Consider the following 18790-nt stretch of genomic DNA (forward strand, 5'->3'; position numbering starts at 1 on the left):
TTCGTGAAGCGCTTTCTCATGTTCCCTCTCCTTTAAGTCGAGTGACTTTGTACCTCCCCTAACCAATAAAAAGCTACTGATGATAAGTAATTTGAGAAATAGTTCATTCTCGTAAAAAAACCAATTTTGATTCAAAGAAATAAATTGAAATAGACTTAATAGTTTATTTGAGAAATAGTTCATTCTCATAAAAAAAAAAATTCCCGCTATAGACTTATGATTAATCTCATAACATGCTCACATTAACCCAAAAAATAATTTATCTTTATTTTATCCAAAGAAATTAATAAAATAGAACTTAATTAGTTTAAAATGTATTTCTTGCTTTTCTTTTGACCAAAAATGTATTTATTGCTTTAAATAAAAAATAAAAAAAAACAGATAGATAATAATCTGAAAGATAAAGAATGATGACACGTAACAGAAAATTTGGCGGTTGAGAAGCAACGACCAAAATTTCACACAACTCACTCCTCTTCTATGTTTCTGTGACTCTCCTTTTCTTCTTGTCGGAAAAAACAAACAAACGGTTACGATGCCAGGTGTTGCCACCGTCTACTCCGGTCACCGGTTTCACTGTCTTCCTCTTCTATCTCATTCAACTCGTCCTCAACTCACTAATTCAACTCGTTCTTCACTCGTTTCTGTTCATCCTCATTCCATTTCTTGTTTTCACACAAAGCTTTTCTTCAAATCCAATAGGTTTAGTGTTACTCTAACAAAAGCTGCTGATTCTTCAACCACCACAACTTCACAATCTTCTGATGTTCCTAAAGATGGTCTTACACTTATTCCTGATGATGAAATCTCCATTACTAAGGTATGCTTCCTCAGTTCCTTTTTACTGTCATTTTTTTAAGAATTTTTTTCTTGTCTATTTAGGCTTTGTTTGGCAATATATAGCTGATTGTTGATAAGCTAGTTTATGACAGATGGGTTTATAGCGAATATCTAGCTTATAATTTATAGCAGATTGACTAGTTGATTGAATTTGTAATATTTGGTAAAATTTACGGTTGAACTAGCTTATAAATATGAAATGATATATAAAAGATATGTTTAATTTGAATGCAACACGCCAACAATTGATTGGTTCAAGTGTTAAGTGACTTGGACCATCTAAGCAAGTGGTCACGGGTGTGGTCACTGTTGGGCAGTGAGGGGGGAGCCTTACTGGGTTGGATCAACACATTAGGCATTGAGCAACACAAATAATCTTGACACCGCACTTTCACCCAAAATGTTAAGGCTCCCAACTCTTCCAACCAATGTGAAACTTAATTCACGCTTGATAGATCTCAACAATCACGGGTTTGATCTCTGACTCTTAGGATGGAAAAAACTCGGTTGAGAATGGAGAACTCGACTTGTATGTCATGTTGAAACTTCATATAAACAATTCCTTTTTTTTTTATGCAACATTAAGTTATTGTTTGTTTGGTCAATATTAGTCTTACATTTGTTGTAGATAGACAAATAAATCCAATAAGATACTCCTCCTTCCCAAAATGACTGATCCAGTTGACCAATTCACACAAATTAAGAAAAGTCTAGAAATGGAAGAGAAAGAAGAGCAATTTTACTGAACTCGGTCTATGATTTGGTCAAACTCTTACCACTAAACTAACACCTCATGGACAATTATTGCAGATTTCATTTGGTGTGATTGGACTAAGTCTTGGAGTCTCACTCTTGTCGTGAGTATTGTTTTCTTTTCCACATTCTTCATTGATATACAACTATGGGTTTTCACCGTTTTTTTTTCTTCCTTTATTTGTTTCAAATATGCAGCTATGGTTTTGGAGCATACTTCAATATTCTTCCTGGATCTGAATGGTCAGCTATAATGTTAACATATGGTTTCCCTCTTGCTATCATTGGCATGGCACTCAAGGTGAAGAATTTTATTTTATTGTGAATAAAATTATAAGATGGAGTTTGTGATAAAAACCAATTAAGCACCGACACAGACACTTATGATAATTTGTGAAAATAGAAGTGATTGAATGTAAATACACGTGTTAGTGTCATACGAGTGTTTGACACCGACATAAGTCGTACATTCGGACACACCTTCAATCTAAAGTGTTGGTGTTATGTAGGTAACAACATTGTGCAGTGTACAATATAATCATGCACTCTTTTTATGTAGCACCGATACTTCAGATTGAAGACGTGTCGGTGCCAGACACTAACACGACACTGGCACATGTAATTACATTTGATTACTTCCATTTTCTCAAATTAGTACAAGCGTCGATGTGTTAGTGCTGGATCCGGTGTGAATATCTGTGTAGTGCTTCATAGTGTCGCGGCGCGAAAAATATCCTCGAGCATGAACACTCGAGAAGAAACAGAGTCGCCACCGAATTTTATTTATCCCAAAGAGGGGAAAGGAAAATATCGAGAAAACCTTGAGGGGTGAGAAAAAGGGTTCGGGAGTTGGTTATGCGAGGGGAAGGTATTAGCACCCCTCACATCCGTTGTACTCAACGGGAACCTTTTAGAGGGAAATTGTTTGTTTGCTTTAATGTGTTTTTTAATGTTTGCTTGATTACTCGTTTCTTGCTTCATCAATAGAAAAAGTTTGTTTTTATTATTATTTATGTTATTATATATGCGGGGAAAAAGGTTTTGTTTTTTATTATTGTGCCCGACAAGATGTTGAATCCTGCTCCTACGTATTCCCAGCTGCAATGGAAAAATCAGGGTTTCGTAGTTCATGGTAAAAAATGTTTGTGGGTTGGTTGCTTTTAGACGTATGACGTCTAAGTCGCATTCTCGTAGTTAAACTCTGCTTGTATGCTCGCACAATGGAGGCTTAAGCGTTGTTTGTATTACGAAGAATGTCGCATTCTTATATTTAAACGCTGCTTGTATGCTCGCACGGTGGAGGCTTTAGCGTTGTTTGTGTTACGGAGAATGGACGAAAACGTCACCCGTTTTGTGAAAAGGGTTTTACTTTTACTGCGCGCGAGGGCAGTGAAAAAGGTTTGAGTGTGTTGAGTTGATTTTATGAGTTTTTGTGAAAATGTTTGAGAATGAGGATGGTCCGAGACGCGAGTCATACGTCAGGGCCTCGGAACCATCCGGGTAGAGAAAGTCATACGTCAGTCCCTTCCTTTTTCATCCTTTTAATCTTAAGTCGTTTTAGTTTGATTTAACGAAATCAAAAGAAAAGATTAAGAGATGTTTTTTACGTGCTTTAAGGTTGGAGAATGAGAATGGTCCGAGACACGAGTCATACGTCAGGGTCTCGGAACCATTCGGGTAGAGAAAGTCATACGTCAGTCCCTTCCTTTTTCATTCTATTTTATTGAGTGCTTTCAAATTCGAGCAAGATAAAAGAGAAACGAAACAAGCAAACAAAGTATAGACAATATATACAGTAACTGAAGCTTTTGCTAATCTTATCGACTTTGCTTAATCGTATTCATTTCAAAGGAGAAAGGTTGAATTTTGGGGTTTTTAAAGTAATGAAATGTTTTTGAAAAATAATCAAATAAAATTCTCATCAAAATAAAGCAACCAAAATAAACAAATAACCTAAGAAGGTCTCTTATGTTAGTGCAAAAATTTGACTCAAAAGCTTAAATAAACATCTGTTCAAATAAGCACTTTTTCTACAAAACAACTTAAATAATCACTTACTTAAAAAAAGTGTTCTCATTAATCAAATAATTATCTACTAACTCAAAAATATTTTCAAAAGAAAAAGTACTTATTTAAATAAGCCCTTATGTGAATAAGCACTTATTTAAATAAGCACTTAAGTGAATAAGCACTTAAAAATAAACAAATAAACTGGGGGCGCAAACTGGGTCTGGGGGTGAAGCAATAGCAATCTGCAACACCAAAGCCCAGCCCAGTTCGTCCAAAAAAATGGCAAACAGAACAAAAATGAACATGGTGCAGCGCGAGGAAATAGGTGCACGGTAGGCTTCCTGGATCTGGGCCCTTTGATTTGATCAAATGGCTTGGATTTTAAAAAAATCCTCTAACAGATCTCGGCCTTACAATAGATCCAACAGTTGTGTTTTAAAAACGGAGGGAGCCAATGACGCGTCGCCACGTCATCGTCTTCAACCTCCCCTCCTTCAACCTTATGAAGAACACGATGAAGGAAGCCATTGAAGCTTCGTCGAAGCTCTCGGCTCCAACAACAACATCATCAATTCTTCGTCAAAATTTACGAAATAAAATCCGGTTTCACTCGATTTTCCTCACTGATCATGAATATAAACTCAGAATTTACAAAAGATGCAAGGATTTTAAGAAAACAAATCAAACTTTAAATCCCCCAAAAAATGAAAACTCGTATTTGAACAAATTAAGCAAAACAAATGGTTGGAAAAGCTTCAGTAGGTGTTCATGAGTAAAAAAAACGTTTAGAAACTAACTTGTTTTGAAGCTTGCTTAGATGAGTTAGAACTCACTCTTTTCTTTGCAATTTTGGAGTTTGAGTAAGCTTCTCTCAACGGTTTTCCTTCGTTTTTTCGATGGTTATTATCTACTGAAAGTGTTTGGATGCTTTTGGGTGAAGAAAAGTGAAGGTTAGAGGGTGTTTGAGTCAATTTCGGATTTTGGAAAAGTGATGAAGAAAAATGAGATTTTGATTTTTTCTCTTCTCTCTGTTTCTCTGTGTCCTCTTTTGCTCTGAACTCTGCTCTCAATTTATAGACCAAAGTGATAATCTTTGTCCATTGGATTAATTGAGTTTGAATTGATTAAAGTGAGGTTTTGGAAGAAAATTTGGTTTTGCAAATTCAAAGATGGAATGAAATGATTTGCCCTTTTGTTTGGAGTATTAGATGGTGAAGACTTAAAGCTTGTTTTGGAAAAAGTTGAAAGTAGAAATCCAGAAAACCAGGGGAGGGAGGCGCAGCACTGTTGCTGTTGCTGCTTTTCTTTTTTTTCTTTTTTTTATATTTTATTAATTAACAAAATTAATAATAATACTAATATAATATAATAATAATAATAATAATAATAATAAAAGAAATTGTAAAAAGAGGGTAGGACAAAATTAGGGTATGACAGCTGCCCCTATTTAATTACCTTGGACCCATAAGTATGAATGATCTTTGTCTTCATAATCTTGAGGTGCAAGGTAATTAAATACAAATGCCCTAATTTTGCTCCACGGAGAAAAATGAATTTGATGATGATAAAGAATGAGATCCACTTCCCTGGAAAAGTCGGATACTCAAGGTAGAGATGATTCTGATTTTATTCAGCCGCCCACACTGAAGGTCAATCCCTTGATCCGTGATTCGATCTTATTCAGTCGCCCACACTGAAGGTCAATCCTTGGTTTGATCTCATTCAGCCGCCCACGCTGAAGGTCAATCTTTGAAAGTGATTTTATCCAGCCGCCCACACTGAAGGTTCATCTTCTTTTGATCTTATTCAGCCGCCCACACTGAAGGTCGATCCTCTTTTGATTTTATTCAGCCGCTCACACTGAAGGTCAATATTCTATTTTGATTTTATCCAGCCGCCCACACTGAAGGTCCATCCACTTTTGATCTTATTCAGCCGCCCACACTGAAGGTCAATCTCTTTTTGATTTTATTCAGCCGCCCACACTGAAGGTCAATCACCTTTTGATCTTATTCAGCCGCCCACACTGAAGGTCAATCCTCTTTTGATCTTATCCAGCCGCCCACACTGAAGGTCGATCCATTTTTGAATTTGTTCGCCACTTCACTTTGTAAGTTCCGAAACTTAACACTTGTTCTCCACTTTGCTTCGAAAGCTTTGAAATACTGGATACTCCGCTTCGAGAGCTTTGCAAATAAGGTGATCTTGAGATCCCACCGGGGATAAGATAATCTTGTTCAGCCACTTTTGCTGAAGGTTGATCCTTACTGATGAGGTGATGCTCTTCTAGGAGATTCTACTGGGGATGTCCTTTTAAGATATCTTGTCTGAGGATTCTTCGAAAGACTTGCTGGGGAGAAAGCTGGACATCTTTCAATTCAGATTTGCTGGGGAAAAGGTGACTCCACCTTGCTCGTGGTTGAAGACTGAAGGTTGTACTCTGCGGGGAGAAACCTTTGAATTTGTTGCATGCATATCTTGGATGATGCAATGATTGTTTATGCATGTTTTAATGCCTAAAGATGCAAAGCTATTGCAAATGAATTTGTTGATTCATAATATGCATGATATGTCTTTGTTTGTTGGGCACATTGTTGGTGCATGTAATGAAATGCATGAAGTGGAATGCATGACTAGTGCATGTGATGATCATTGGGACGAGTAGAAATTGGATTTTTTTACGAACGGGTGCTAATGACAATTGGGCTTAAATGTGGCCAATGGTGATTAGGCTGCAAAGTGGGTGCTAATGACAATTGGGCTTAAACAGGTGCCAATGGTGATTAGGCTGCGAAGTGGGTGCTAATGACAATTGGGCTTAAACAGGTGCCAATGGTGATTAAGCTGCGGAGTGGGTGCTAATGACAATTGGGCTTAAACTTTGCCAATGGTAATTAGGCTGTGAATTTGGTGCTAATGACAATTGGGCTTAAACATTGCCAATGGTGATTAGGCTGCGGAGTAGGTGCTAATGACAATTGGGCTTAAACATTGCCAACAGTGATTAGGCTGCGGGTGGTGCCAAACGAGGTTGGGCTTTTAAGGGTACCAATAATGATTGGATTTTGAGTTGGTGCCAATAACGATTGAACTTTTGATTGGGTACCAATAACAATTGGACTTTTGCTGGGTACCAATAACAATTGGATTTTGGGTGTGCCAATGACGATTGGACTTTTGAGTGGGTGCCAATAACAATTGGGCTTTTGCTGGGTACCAATAACAATTGGATTTTGGGTGTGCCAATGACGATTGGACTTTTGAGTGGGTGCCAATAACGATTGGGCTTTTGCTGGGTACCAATAACAATTGGATTTTTTGGGTGTGCCAATGACGATTGGACTTTTGAGTGGGTGCCAATAACAATTGGGCTTTTGCTGGGTACCAATAACAATTGGATTTTGGGTGTGCCAATGACGATTGGACTTTTGAGTGGGTGCCAATAACGATTGGGCTTTTGCTGGGTACCAATAACAATTGGATTTTTGGGGGTGCCAATGATGATTGGACTTTTGAGTGGGTGCCAATAACGATTGGGCTTTTGTGGGTACCAATAACAATTGGATTTTTAAGGTGCCAATAACGATTGGACTTTGCTTAAGGATATTTGATTTGCTGTCTAGTCTCGAGGTTATTGAGTTTGTGGTATGGGGCATACCAAATGAATGAAATGACATGATTAATGCGCGATGTTGATTTTTCTAGAATGAAATAACATGATCAATGCATGATGATGATTGATGTGATGATTTGCATGTTATGGGTGAGGATTGGCTTAGAACCGGTGAATGTTCAAGGCTTTTTGTGGAAAGGTGGCCTGATGTTGTGTTAACATAATCCCGACGCCCATTCTGGACTCAACAGTTGCGGATGTATGCTAGATTTTGCTTGGCCGCCTTGAAGGTATGAAGAGGAGTTGCCCCTGTGTAACTTGTCTTGCCCCAGTCAAATGGGTCTTGAAGTGATTAGCCAACTTATTGATATTGGTGCCCCTTTTCTAGGAGGTATGTTCTTTGATCAAACTGGCGTTTTGGAGGTGCAACCCTGATTGCCCCATTCTTGAAATGTTTTGGCCGGACCAACGAGATCTTCAGGTGCCCCTAGTCATAAGGGTTCGTTCTTGGTTGGCAGGATCCCAAGGTAATTTGCCCCTAATTAGGAACATCTTGAACCAGTTCGTTAGGTCTTGAACACCTGGGTTTTGATGCAGCTTCCATGATATGGTCTTGAGCATTTTTCCCGTACTGAATGACCCTTCTAGGGAATGTCCCTCTTGGTTAATTGAAGTTCCGATATAGTTGCCCCAGATTGGACCGAACTTCTTGCTGATCACTTGGTGACTGCTCATAGTTGAAACTTCCTTTTTGTTAAGTGCTGATTTGCAGATAAACCTGTTTATTCAAAATTGTAATTCTAATGCAATGTTCATGCTAGTTTTGAAATCAATATTGAGATGAAATTGATGTGTAGTGGATGAATATTGCGAAAGAGGGTGTGAAAATATGATATCAACACTGATGATTTACAAAAGATCTTGGGAGTCAGGTTAACGCAACCTTGCAACCGCATGCTTTCGAAATAAACCTTACTTCAATTAGGTCTTTTGAGGGTTGTAACATGGCCTGGTTCACGGTTTTTGAATAAAAGGATATAAGGCTCAAAATTTAATTTTAACCCAACCCATTCTCCATGATGTTCTTCGGTCCTACGTTCAATTAACTCAACTCATGCACTCAAGTTCCAAGAGATTTTGGAAACGCGATGGTGAGGATATGATGGCTCATAGGTCAATGATGCTTTTTGACTTGCAGTCACTTACTTTTTTTGGTCACATGATTTTGTTTTCATTGGTGATGCACTCTTTCAGTTCTCTTTTTTGTTCATAATCCCTAATTTTTGCCTGGACTATTCTCTGAGTTTTTAGTCCACCGGGATACCCTAACTTTTGCCTAAGTCATTTTGAGTTTTGACTTAGCGGGCTTTCTTTTCTTTTTCTTTTTATTTGGATACTGTGACTGCCTCGACAATGGTTGAGGAAAACAAATTCTCTTTTTGACTCTCTTTTATTTCCTTGACGTCATGTGATGTGTTCAAGGAAGAAAATGTGATTGATCCTCGAATGAGATGTTCTTCTCTTGAAACTCGAACGCATGGTCGAATCAACTGAACACTACCCTGCCCCGGGTTAAAAATGCGGGTTTTTTTTCGAATAGAAAGAAACACCAACTTCTAGGCTCAACAAGGGTGACTACGGATTATCTTCCTTATTTCTCCGGTGTTTGGGGATTTGAAACAATGCCTTACATCATCAGCAAAGTTTTATCCGAAAGCATACTATAGCAATTTTGGTTATTTCGTTTTTCGTCATCCTCCCTCCAATCTTTATTCAAACAGATTTGATAATGAAAGAAATGAAATGAGTGAAATATATAATTATTGCTTTTGTGGAGAAGAAGAGAAAAGTGAATGAACATGAAAAGATTAATTCAAAACATGCATTATTATTCCATTATGATTACTATTGCGAATAAACAAGTTTAAACACAAATCAAACTCTTGCAAATAGGAAAATTACAAAAATGAAAACAGCATAATGATAATCAATCCTTGAGGTTGATTCCTTTTTGACCGGTTGGCAACCTTTAAACCTTTAGACGGCCTCTAGCAGCAGACTATCTTTCACATTTGGCTTGCCATCCTTGAAAGTCAAGACCTTCCCGTCGATGAGCTCTTGTACTAGATGTTTGAATGCTATGCAGTTATCAATGGAATGACCTTCAGCACCCATATGAAACTCACATTTAGCTTTATCATCATACCAAGCCGGAAGCGGTGGTGTCATGGGTTTTAGAGCCCTGGGAATTACCATTCCATTGTGCACTAGATATGGAAGAAGTTGACCATATGACATAGGAATCAGATCAAAGACCTTTCTTTTGGGAGTGGCAGCATTGGTTTCCTCCTCCTTCATTTTGGTGAAACTGTTTGCAGGATCTTTTGAGGTATATTGATTGCCTACAGCGGCTTGAATCTTACCACTCTTGATTCCCATTTCAATCCTCTCACCTATCTTCACCATATCAGAAAAACCAGATGAAACACTGCCAACCATCTTTTCAAAATACGCCCCTTGTAGAGTGTTAGTGAATATGTCCACTAGTTCGGCTTCTAAGAGTGGGGGATGTACTTGTGCAGCCAACTCTCTCCAACGTTGAGCATAAACCCTGAATGACTCGCCCTCCTCTTGAGACATGTTTTGTAACTGAGTACGATCCGGAGCCATGTCAATGTTGTATTGGTACTGCTTAATGAAAGCATTTGCCAAATCACTCCATGACTGGATACGACTCCCCTCCAATTGCACGTACCAATTGAGTGATGCCCCAGTGAGGCTATCTTGGAAGCAATGCATCATGAGTTTGTCATCTTTAGCAAAGGAGGCCATCTTCCGACTATACATAATCAAATGATTCTTTGGACAGCTAAGACCTTTATACTTCTCAAAATCAGGGACCTTAAACTTTGGCGGAAGCACCAAGTCTGGAACTAGGCACATATTGGCAAGGTCTAAGGGATCAGCTCCTTCCATCATACTTAAACGGTCTTCAATAGCCTTGAATTTCTGACGAGCTTCCTCCAGCTGAGGAACATTAGAATTAACCTTGGGCACATCATCGAATAACCCTGGACTCTGATAAGCATTTCTGGGATCATCCAGATTCTCTTGTTGTGAAACAAAACCTTGTTGGACCAGAGGGACCCTAGTCCGGGTATTCTGAGGAGACTGTTGAACTTCAACCTGATTCTGTGGAGTATACCCAACGGGCAAACCAAAAGTTGGCCAAACTGTGTTTACTGCTGAAGTTCCTCCTTGGGGTGCGGGAACCGCGGTTTCAACCACAACTGGCTGCGCTGGTTTGTTCAGATTAATCAACAACTCAAGAGCCTTGTCCAATTTTTCAGTCAATTATGCTACCTCGCCCTTCAAAGCATCGTGCTGGTCTTGCCAATTCTCCATGACTAGTCTTGAGACGTTTCTTGTCAAATACCGGCGTCGGGAATATGACTGGTTATATGAACAAATGGAATGAGATGCAATTTATGAATGAAAATGCATGCGAAATTTTTAATTCCTTTTTTAGTCATTTTGGTTTAAGTGAACCGTAGACACATAGTTATCATAAATGTTTCGGGATATAAGAAAAATTCAAACTTTTACTTCCCATGATTTAAAAACCTTATGCTTATGTAACTAGTGTCTATTTAGTTCCTTGAAAGCCAAAATGTACATGCATGATTACTGTTATGGATGCAAGGATGCAAATAGTATGTCATGCAGCAGATCAAGCGAACCGTAACAGATTAGGTGTAAATTTTGAAGGCCAACGGTTCAGAGTTACCTGCAACCCATCCCAATCTCACATGTTTGTTCTAGGTTTGACACCGTTCCTAAATTCATAGGTAAATCTTTAGGAGATGATGTTCGTGTTGCAACGGCTCATAACAAACATCTACTAAAGATAAACCTCCTCTAGGTGAAGTTGGTACATCAACCGGGAAGGTCAACATAACGCAACCATCGACTCGGTTCTTAAACAGAGGTTCAAGGTCATAGGTTTTTAAAAAGGTCCCCAAGGTCACGGATCCATCCAGGGAACGTTTCGGTCCTCGAGTCATACGTCAGGCGAACCGATATCCCTAAGACGAATCTACCCCAAGTGGGAGTATCATGCCAACCCTCGAGTCATACGTCAGGCGAGCTAGCAATCAACCCCCGATGTGTCTTAAGTTTTCCTCAAGTCCGGGTATAGGACTTTTCACTCAGTAACCAAGTAACCGGCCCAAGTGGGCAAAAGGAAAAAGAAAGGAGATGAAGCAGAAGAGACAGATATAGCAGATAATATCCAAGCAAATATGCAATATAATATTAAAAGCAATAAAGCAAAAATGTAAATAACATACATTAAAGCAAACAAGCGAAAACCCCCTAAATTAGGCTTAACTCTCAAAAGGTTTTATTCCCCAGCAGAGTCGCCAGCTGTCGCGGCGCGAAAAATATCCTCGAGCATGAACACTCGAGAAGAAACAGAGTCGCCACCGAATTTTATTTATCCCAAAGAGGGGAAAGGAAAATATCGAGAAAACCTTGAGGGGTGAGAAAAAGGGTTCGGGAGTTGGTTATGCGAGGGGAAGGTATTAGCACCCCTCACATCCGTTGTACTCAACGGGAACCTTTTAGAGGGAAATTGTTTGTTTGCTTTAATGTGTTTTTTAATGTTTGCTTGATTACTCGTTTCTTGCTTCATCAATAGAAAAAGTTTGTTTTTATTATTATTTATGTTATTATATATGCGGGGAAAAAAGTTTTGTTTTTTATTATTGTGCCCGACAAGATGTTGAATCCTGCTCCTACGTATTCCCAGCTGCAATGGAAAAATCAGGGTTTCGTAGTTCATGGTAAAAAATGTTTGTGGGTTGGTTGCTTTTAGACGTATGACGTCTAAGTCGCATTCTCGTAGTTAAACTCTGCTTGTATGCTCGCACAATGGAGGCTTAAGCGTTGTTTGTATTACGAAGAATGTCGCATTCTTATATTTAAACGCTGCTTGTATGCTCGCACGGTGGAGGCTTTAGCGTTGTTTGTGTTACGGAGAATGGACGAAAACGTCACCCGTTTTGTGAAAAGGGTTTTACTTTTACTGCGCGCGAGGGCAGTGAAAAAGGTTTGAGTGTGTTGAGTTGATTTTATGAGTTTTTGTGAAAATGTTTGAGAATGAGGATGGTCCGAGACGCGAGTCATACGTCAGGGCCTCGGAACCATCCGGGTAGAGAAAGTCATACGTCAGTCCCTTCCTTTTTCATCCTTTTAATCTTAAGTCGTTTTAGTTTGATTTAACGAAATCAAAAGAAAAGATTAAGAGATGTTTTTTACGTGCTTTAAGGTTGGAGAATGAGAATGGTCCGAGACACGAGTCATACGTCAGGGTCTCGGAACCATTCGGGTAGAGAAAGTCATACGTCAGTCCCTTCCTTTTTCATTCTATTTTATTGAGTGCTTTCAAATTCGAGCAAGATAAAAGAGAAACGAAACAAGCAAACAAAGTATAGACAATATATACAGTAACTGAAGCTTTTGCTAATCTTATCGACTTTGCTTAATCGTATTCATTTCAAAGGAGAAAGGTTGAATTTTGGGGTTTTTAAAGTAATGAAATGTTTTTGAAAAATAATCAAATAAAATTCTCATCAAAATAAAGCAACCAAAATAAACAAATAACCTAAGAAGGTCTCTTATGTTAGTGCAAAAATTTGACTCAAAAGCTTAAATAAACATCTGTTCAAATAAGCACTTTTTCTACAAAACAACTTAAATAATCACTTACTTAAAAAAAGTGTTCTCATTAATCAAATAATTATCTACTAACTCAAAAATATTTTCAAAAGAAAAAGTACTTATTTAAATAAGCCCTTATGTGAATAAGCACTTATTTAAATAAGCACTTAAGTGAATAAGCACTTAAAAATAAACAAATAAACTGGGGGCGCAAACTGGGTCTGGGGGTGAAGCAATAGCAATCTGCAACACCAAAGCCCAGCCCAGTTCGTCCAAAAAAATGGCAAACAGAACAAAAATGAACATGGTGCAGCGCGAGGAAATAGGTGCACGGTAGGCTTCCTGGATCTGGGCCCTTTGATTTGATCAAATGGCTTGGATTTTAAAAAAATCCTCTAACAGATCTCGGCCTTACAATAGATCCAACAGTTGTGTTTTAAAAACGGAGGGAGCCAATGACGCGTCGCCACGTCATCGTCTTCAACCTCCCCTCCTTCAACCTTATGAAGAACACGATGAAGGAAGCCATTGAAGCTTCGTCGAAGCTCTCGGCTCCAACAACAACATCATCAATTCTTCGTCAAAATTTACGAAATAAAATCCGGTTTCACTCGATTTTCCTCACTGATCATGAATATAAACTCAGAATTTACAAAAGATGCAAGGATTTTAAGAAAACAAATCAAACTTTAAATCCCCCAAAAAATGAAAACTCGTATTTGAACAAATTAAGCAAAACAAATGGTTGGAAAAGCTTCAGTAGGTGTTCATGAGTAAAAAAAACGTTTAGAAACTAACTTGTTTTGAAGCTTGCTTAGATGAGTTAGAACTCACTCTTTTCTTTGCAATTTTGGAGTTTGAGTAAGCTTCTCTCAACGGTTTTCCTTCGTTTTTTCGATGGTTATTATCTACTGAAAGTGTTTGGATGCTTTTGGGTGAAGAAAAGTGAAGGTTAGAGGGTGTTTGAGTCAATTTCGGATTTTGGAAAAGTGATGAAGAAAAATGAGATTTTGATTTTTTCTCTTCTCTCTGTTTCTCTGTGTCCTCTTTTGCTCTGAACTCTGCTCTCAATTTATAGACCAAAGTGATAATCTTTGTCCATTGGATTAATTGAGTTTGAATTGATTAAAGTGAGGTTTTGGAAGAAAATTTGGTTTTGCAAATTCAAAGATGGAATGAAATGATTTGCCCTTTTGTTTGGAGTATTAGATGGTGAAGACTTAAAGCTTGTTTTGGAAAAAGTTGAAAGTAGAAATCCAGAAAACCAGGGGAGGGAGGCGCAGCACTGTTGCTGTTGCTGCTTTTCTTTTTTTTCTTTTTTTTATATTTTATTAATTAACAAAATTAATAATAATACTAATATAATATAATAATAATAATAATAATAATAATAATAAAAGAAATTGTAAAAAGAGGGTAGGACAAAATTAGGGTATGACACATAGCTCTTTAGTATTCTTGATATTGTTTTTATTGAATCGTCTTTTTTTCAGTATGCAGAACTCAAGCCCGTGCCATGCCTCACATATTCAGATGCTTACAAATTGCAGGAAAAATGTGCAACTGATATTCTTAAACAGGTAATATCATCATAGGCTCATTCTTCTTGCCACATAGTGTTATTTTAAATGTTTCTCGTGACGGAATTCTCTTCTTTTCCACTTCTAGTAATTGGAAATATTCTCTATTTTTATGTCTCTAATTAAATGTTGTTTCCATTATTTTCTTTGCCAGTAGTGACTTGTTAAAGGGTTAACCTTGATATTGTCCACCCAACCTATTATTAACCAAATAAGTCGAATATGCCTAACATTTCCCTTTTGATCCATTTATTGAAGAGCATTCAAGATTAGGTAATTGAAGAAAGTAAATATGTAATGTCTAGGTTTGTTTGTTTTTTCAGGTAACCTGGTCTTTTTCTTTCAATGTAAATTCTGTTCAATAGGTCTATTGAGTATTGGCAGACACATAATATCAGATGTACAAAATGTTGATTAGTTTTAGGTCAGGGGATTTACGCAGATCCAATTCGTTTATTAATTGTGGCTGTTAGGTAGTGCCTTTATATCAAAACCTTGTAAGTAGATTCAAATTTTAGTAGCATCATGAGTCATGTATAAGAGAAAGTAGCTCATTTGAGAAAATACTCACTTTTATGCATTAAAGATTAAATCCCTCCATGTTTCTCAAAAGCTATAAATTTATTTTTAATTATGTTGTCACACTCTTTTCTTGGTATGTTATATTAAATATTAAAGAGAAGATGTACCAAAAAAAAAAATATTAAAGAGAAGAATCGCATGATGATTTTTTATGTTTATTAACAATAGATTCAATCTTTTCTCTAATCACTTTAAGTTGCTCTTTTGTGCTTTTATAGGTGAAGAGTGATGTTACCAGATATCGCTACGGAGATGAACAACATCTAGAGGAGGCATTGAAACGGATTTTCCAGTATGGTCTAGTAAGTTATTTGAATTATTGAATTATCTTTTAGGAAACTTATTATTTTTTGTGAATTATCAATTTCTCCATTTTAATATTTTGCTGTCAAGGAAGCTCAAAAACTTGGAACTTAATATACAAGTAACAAGTAAAAATTGGTTCTCTTTTTCTTTCATGCGTTTCAAATGAACCTGAAGACGCCCTAGGTTCATTTTAAACCTATTTACAAGCCTCCACCGAATAGCTTATGGCCCTATTTGGATAAACAACTTACTTAAGCACTTATAGCATAAACACTTATAAGTGCTTATGTATAATCTATTTTTATAAGAAAAGATAAAACAAAATCATTGTTTTCATATAAGCTATAATTTGTTTTCATTAGCTATCCTGGATAGCTTATGTCATAAGTTGTTTACATAAGCTCTTTTAAAGGTCTCAAAAGCGTATATGTTAGTGGATAAACTCAAATAAGTCAATCCAAACAGACCGTTGTGATGAATTGGTTCTCAACAAGAGCACGCGTCTTGCTTAGTACTTCCTCTCCACTCAATTATAAGCAAAAGTACCTACTTTCGCACTATTAAGTATGATAGTTAAGTGCGTTTAATTTTGTTGACTTCATATAAAAAAAGATAATATGTTTAGTAGTATACCCCTAATTATTATAGTCATCTACTCACAGTACTAAGAAATTAATGTAAGGGTATTTTCGGAATAGTAACATTAAATATGCATAGAACAGCTAAATTTTGCATATATTTCCAACAAATTTAAGAACGTCTTTTTTTTGCTAATAATTGAGTCCAGAGTATAACTTTCTGATATCTTTATCCGGCTGCATTAGCTAGAAACGAAGTTGCACTAATCGTTAGTTGGTCCAGTGGTGATTGGCGCTGGACTTGGTAGGGAGGACCACAGTTCGATTCCCCGCAACTGCGATCATGCCATAACTGACCCCCCCAGACTAGATTCAGCGGTCCAGTGGGCCGGATACTGCTGGTGAAAAAAAAAGAAGAAGAAAGAAACGAAGTTGTTTCTATATGCCATTGTTGCAATTCTGAAACATCATTTTATCTATTATGTTTCAGGGAGCAGGGATCCCTAGAAGAAGTGCACCTATTCTACAAATGATTCGTGAAGAGGTATGCTTGTTAATTTGCATTATTTCATTAATCAGTAACATAGTCCCTTTTGAGTTTTTTCGCATGATTTGCTAGATTACTTGGAAATACCCACCTCAACCATCTGAGTTACATTTTTTTTCGAAAGAATCATTTGATTAAGCACAAGCACCGAAGTTGTCTTTCTACTTTTACAGTCACAAGACATTTGTACTCGAAAGTCACATCGGAACCTGACCAATCTGAATCAAGTTAGGTGTACCCTTTTAAGAAGGGAAAAATTATTACTGTGTCTAACTGCGTGACATTATTACTGCAACGAATCAAGATCATTTCTATTAATATTCATTATGCGACATTCTATCCATTTGAGATGCTACTTTGTATATTAGTATATGATAATTCTTGGGCGTTTGCCCTCTCATGTACTAAAAAAAAAGTATATGATAATTCTTAAATGTCATGGGTTCGATTCTTGTTGAGGTATTTTTTGCTTATTCAAAAAAAAAGTATATGGTAATTCTCTTGCCGATTTTGTCTCATAATATGCCTATGTCTTAGGTCACACAAGATGGGAAATACTCTTTGGTCTTGGTTTTTGAGGCTAAGGCTCTGAAGTTGTCTGATTTTGAACAAAGACAGGTATTCAACTTCGGTTCTTGAATATATTTTTTATCTCGTAGATCTTGTATTCATTTTTTCTGACATGTTAATGAGTATAATAAGATTCTAAATTTCATTTTATTATTCTTGTATTCATTTTATAGTCGAGGTATTTCAAAATGACTTGAACAGATCTACAAAACTAGGTCAAGGTGCAAAGTAATATGACTGATATTTTAACTGCAAAATTGCACAAAACAATTCTCCAGAGATCAAATATGTTCTTCTAATAGGATAAAGTCTGTTAGTTTTACGGTTAAGATTAAGAATGCTCCAAAATGTACTTTTGCCAAAAGAAATAACTTTTTTCTCTGAAAAAAGTGCATCGTGATATATTATTTTCAGTTTTTTTTTTTTCTTTCTTTAAAGTTAAACTTAAACTAAACAAACTTAGCATGCATTTCATTGAGCAGTGTGAAATTATTGCTGCCGTGAAATTTGGAGTTCTTCCATTGTGATATTTAGAAGCTACAATGTGAGGCTTGTAGTCATCGTGATTTTCCACCGTAATTTTGGTGTCTTACAAACACACTTAAGTGGTGGGAATCCTATTCTTTATAGACGGACAAAGTTTTATAGCATGTTTGGTTGTGCAGTTTAGTATTGTGTTCTCGAGTCCCGAGGCAAAGTGAACGCCGAAGCTTTCTTTTTATAGCTTTGAGGGCTACTTCTAGAATTTGATCCATTCAATTCTTTTTTTTTTGTTTACAATGAGCTGGGGATCGAACCCAGGACTTATAACGTATTACCCAAACCTCTCACCACTAGATCAAACCTAGTGGCTTTGATCAATTCAATTCTTATACCAACTATTTCTCAACTTTTATTTTGTATTACAGGCTAAATTTACATCATTCTTTGGGCCTGGAATTACCGCAGAAGTTGGTGAGTAAAAATTTTAAATAACTATGCTTATATAATGAGTTTCGTATTCTTGAGAATTAAAAGGAAAAAAATGTGTATGAAATGAATGAATGCATTATGACATAAGATTGTGCTGCAGGTAAGGGCGAAAAAGATTTATACGAGGTTCGACTTATCTCGAATACAGACCCGAATGCAACGTCTTCATGAAGTTATTGACCATTTTATCCTCCTATTCCATGTTGCTTGACTTAGTTACTCACAGGACTTAGGTCCTATGAAATATGTATAAAATTCAAAGGTATAGATTATTTCGTCATGTATTAAATTTTGACACAGATTTAAAGAAATAGAAAAAAACATTTGAATTGAAAAGGAAGAGCATGGCAAAGTTGGATCGCATTAATTAATTTGTTTTACATTATTTAAGTTGTTAAAATCCTATTTCATTACCGAGCAACGACTGGTCAATTCTCAATGTTATGCAGCTATCCGGAGTACGTAGAAATCCACAGTCATTCCGTAAGTACCTCCGCACGAGACTACCCATGAAACTATTACCCAAACTTCTTGAGCATCTGGATTTGTCAAAATATCCGCATAAACTTTATCTTCTTTGTAGATACTACACACCAGAGTTGTTAAAATCTCGTTTTAAATTGTAAAATATATGGATTTTACGTTTTTCGGTATGATTTTTGTGTTAAATCGGAACTAAAAGCATTTTGAGTAAAACCGAAAGTCAAAATGAGCTAGG

General features: G+C 36.8%; 1 protein-coding gene across 1 annotated transcript; it reads left to right on the top strand.

Annotated features, from left to right (window-relative positions):
• The first annotated feature begins 392 nt into the window (after positions 1–392).
• On the top strand, positions 393–18408 carry LOC123910943 (thylakoid membrane protein slr0575). Its single transcript, XM_045962232.1, has 9 exons — positions 393–820; positions 1651–1697; positions 1792–1894; positions 14431–14517; positions 15318–15401; positions 16474–16527; positions 17068–17148; positions 18009–18054; positions 18173–18408. The coding sequence occupies exons 1-9, from the start codon at positions 536–538 to the stop codon at positions 18241–18243; spliced, it is 858 nt and encodes a 285-aa protein (XP_045818188.1). The 5' UTR covers positions 393–535; the 3' UTR covers positions 18244–18408.
• The last annotated feature ends 382 nt before the right edge of the window (positions 18409–18790 follow it).

Source organism: Trifolium pratense, linkage group LG2, assembly GCF_020283565.1.
Source record: "Trifolium pratense cultivar HEN17-A07 linkage group LG2, ARS_RC_1.1, whole genome shotgun sequence".
Lineage (NCBI taxonomy): Eukaryota > Viridiplantae > Streptophyta > Magnoliopsida > Fabales > Fabaceae > Trifolium > Trifolium pratense.

Bases quoted from the DNA above. Each gene is read 5' to 3' on its own strand.
- LOC123910943 (XM_045962232.1), top strand. From the start codon at position 536: ATGCCAGGTGTTGCCACCGTCTACTCCGGTCACCGGTTTCACTGTCTT. The intron at 14,518-15,317 runs GTAATATCATCA...GTGCTTTTATAG, and splicing joins CAACTGATATTCTTAAACAG to GTGAAGAGTGATGTTACCAG. The intron at 18,055-18,172 runs GTGAGTAAAAAT...ATTGTGCTGCAG, and splicing joins TGGAATTACCGCAGAAGTTG to GTAAGGGCGAAAAAGATTTA.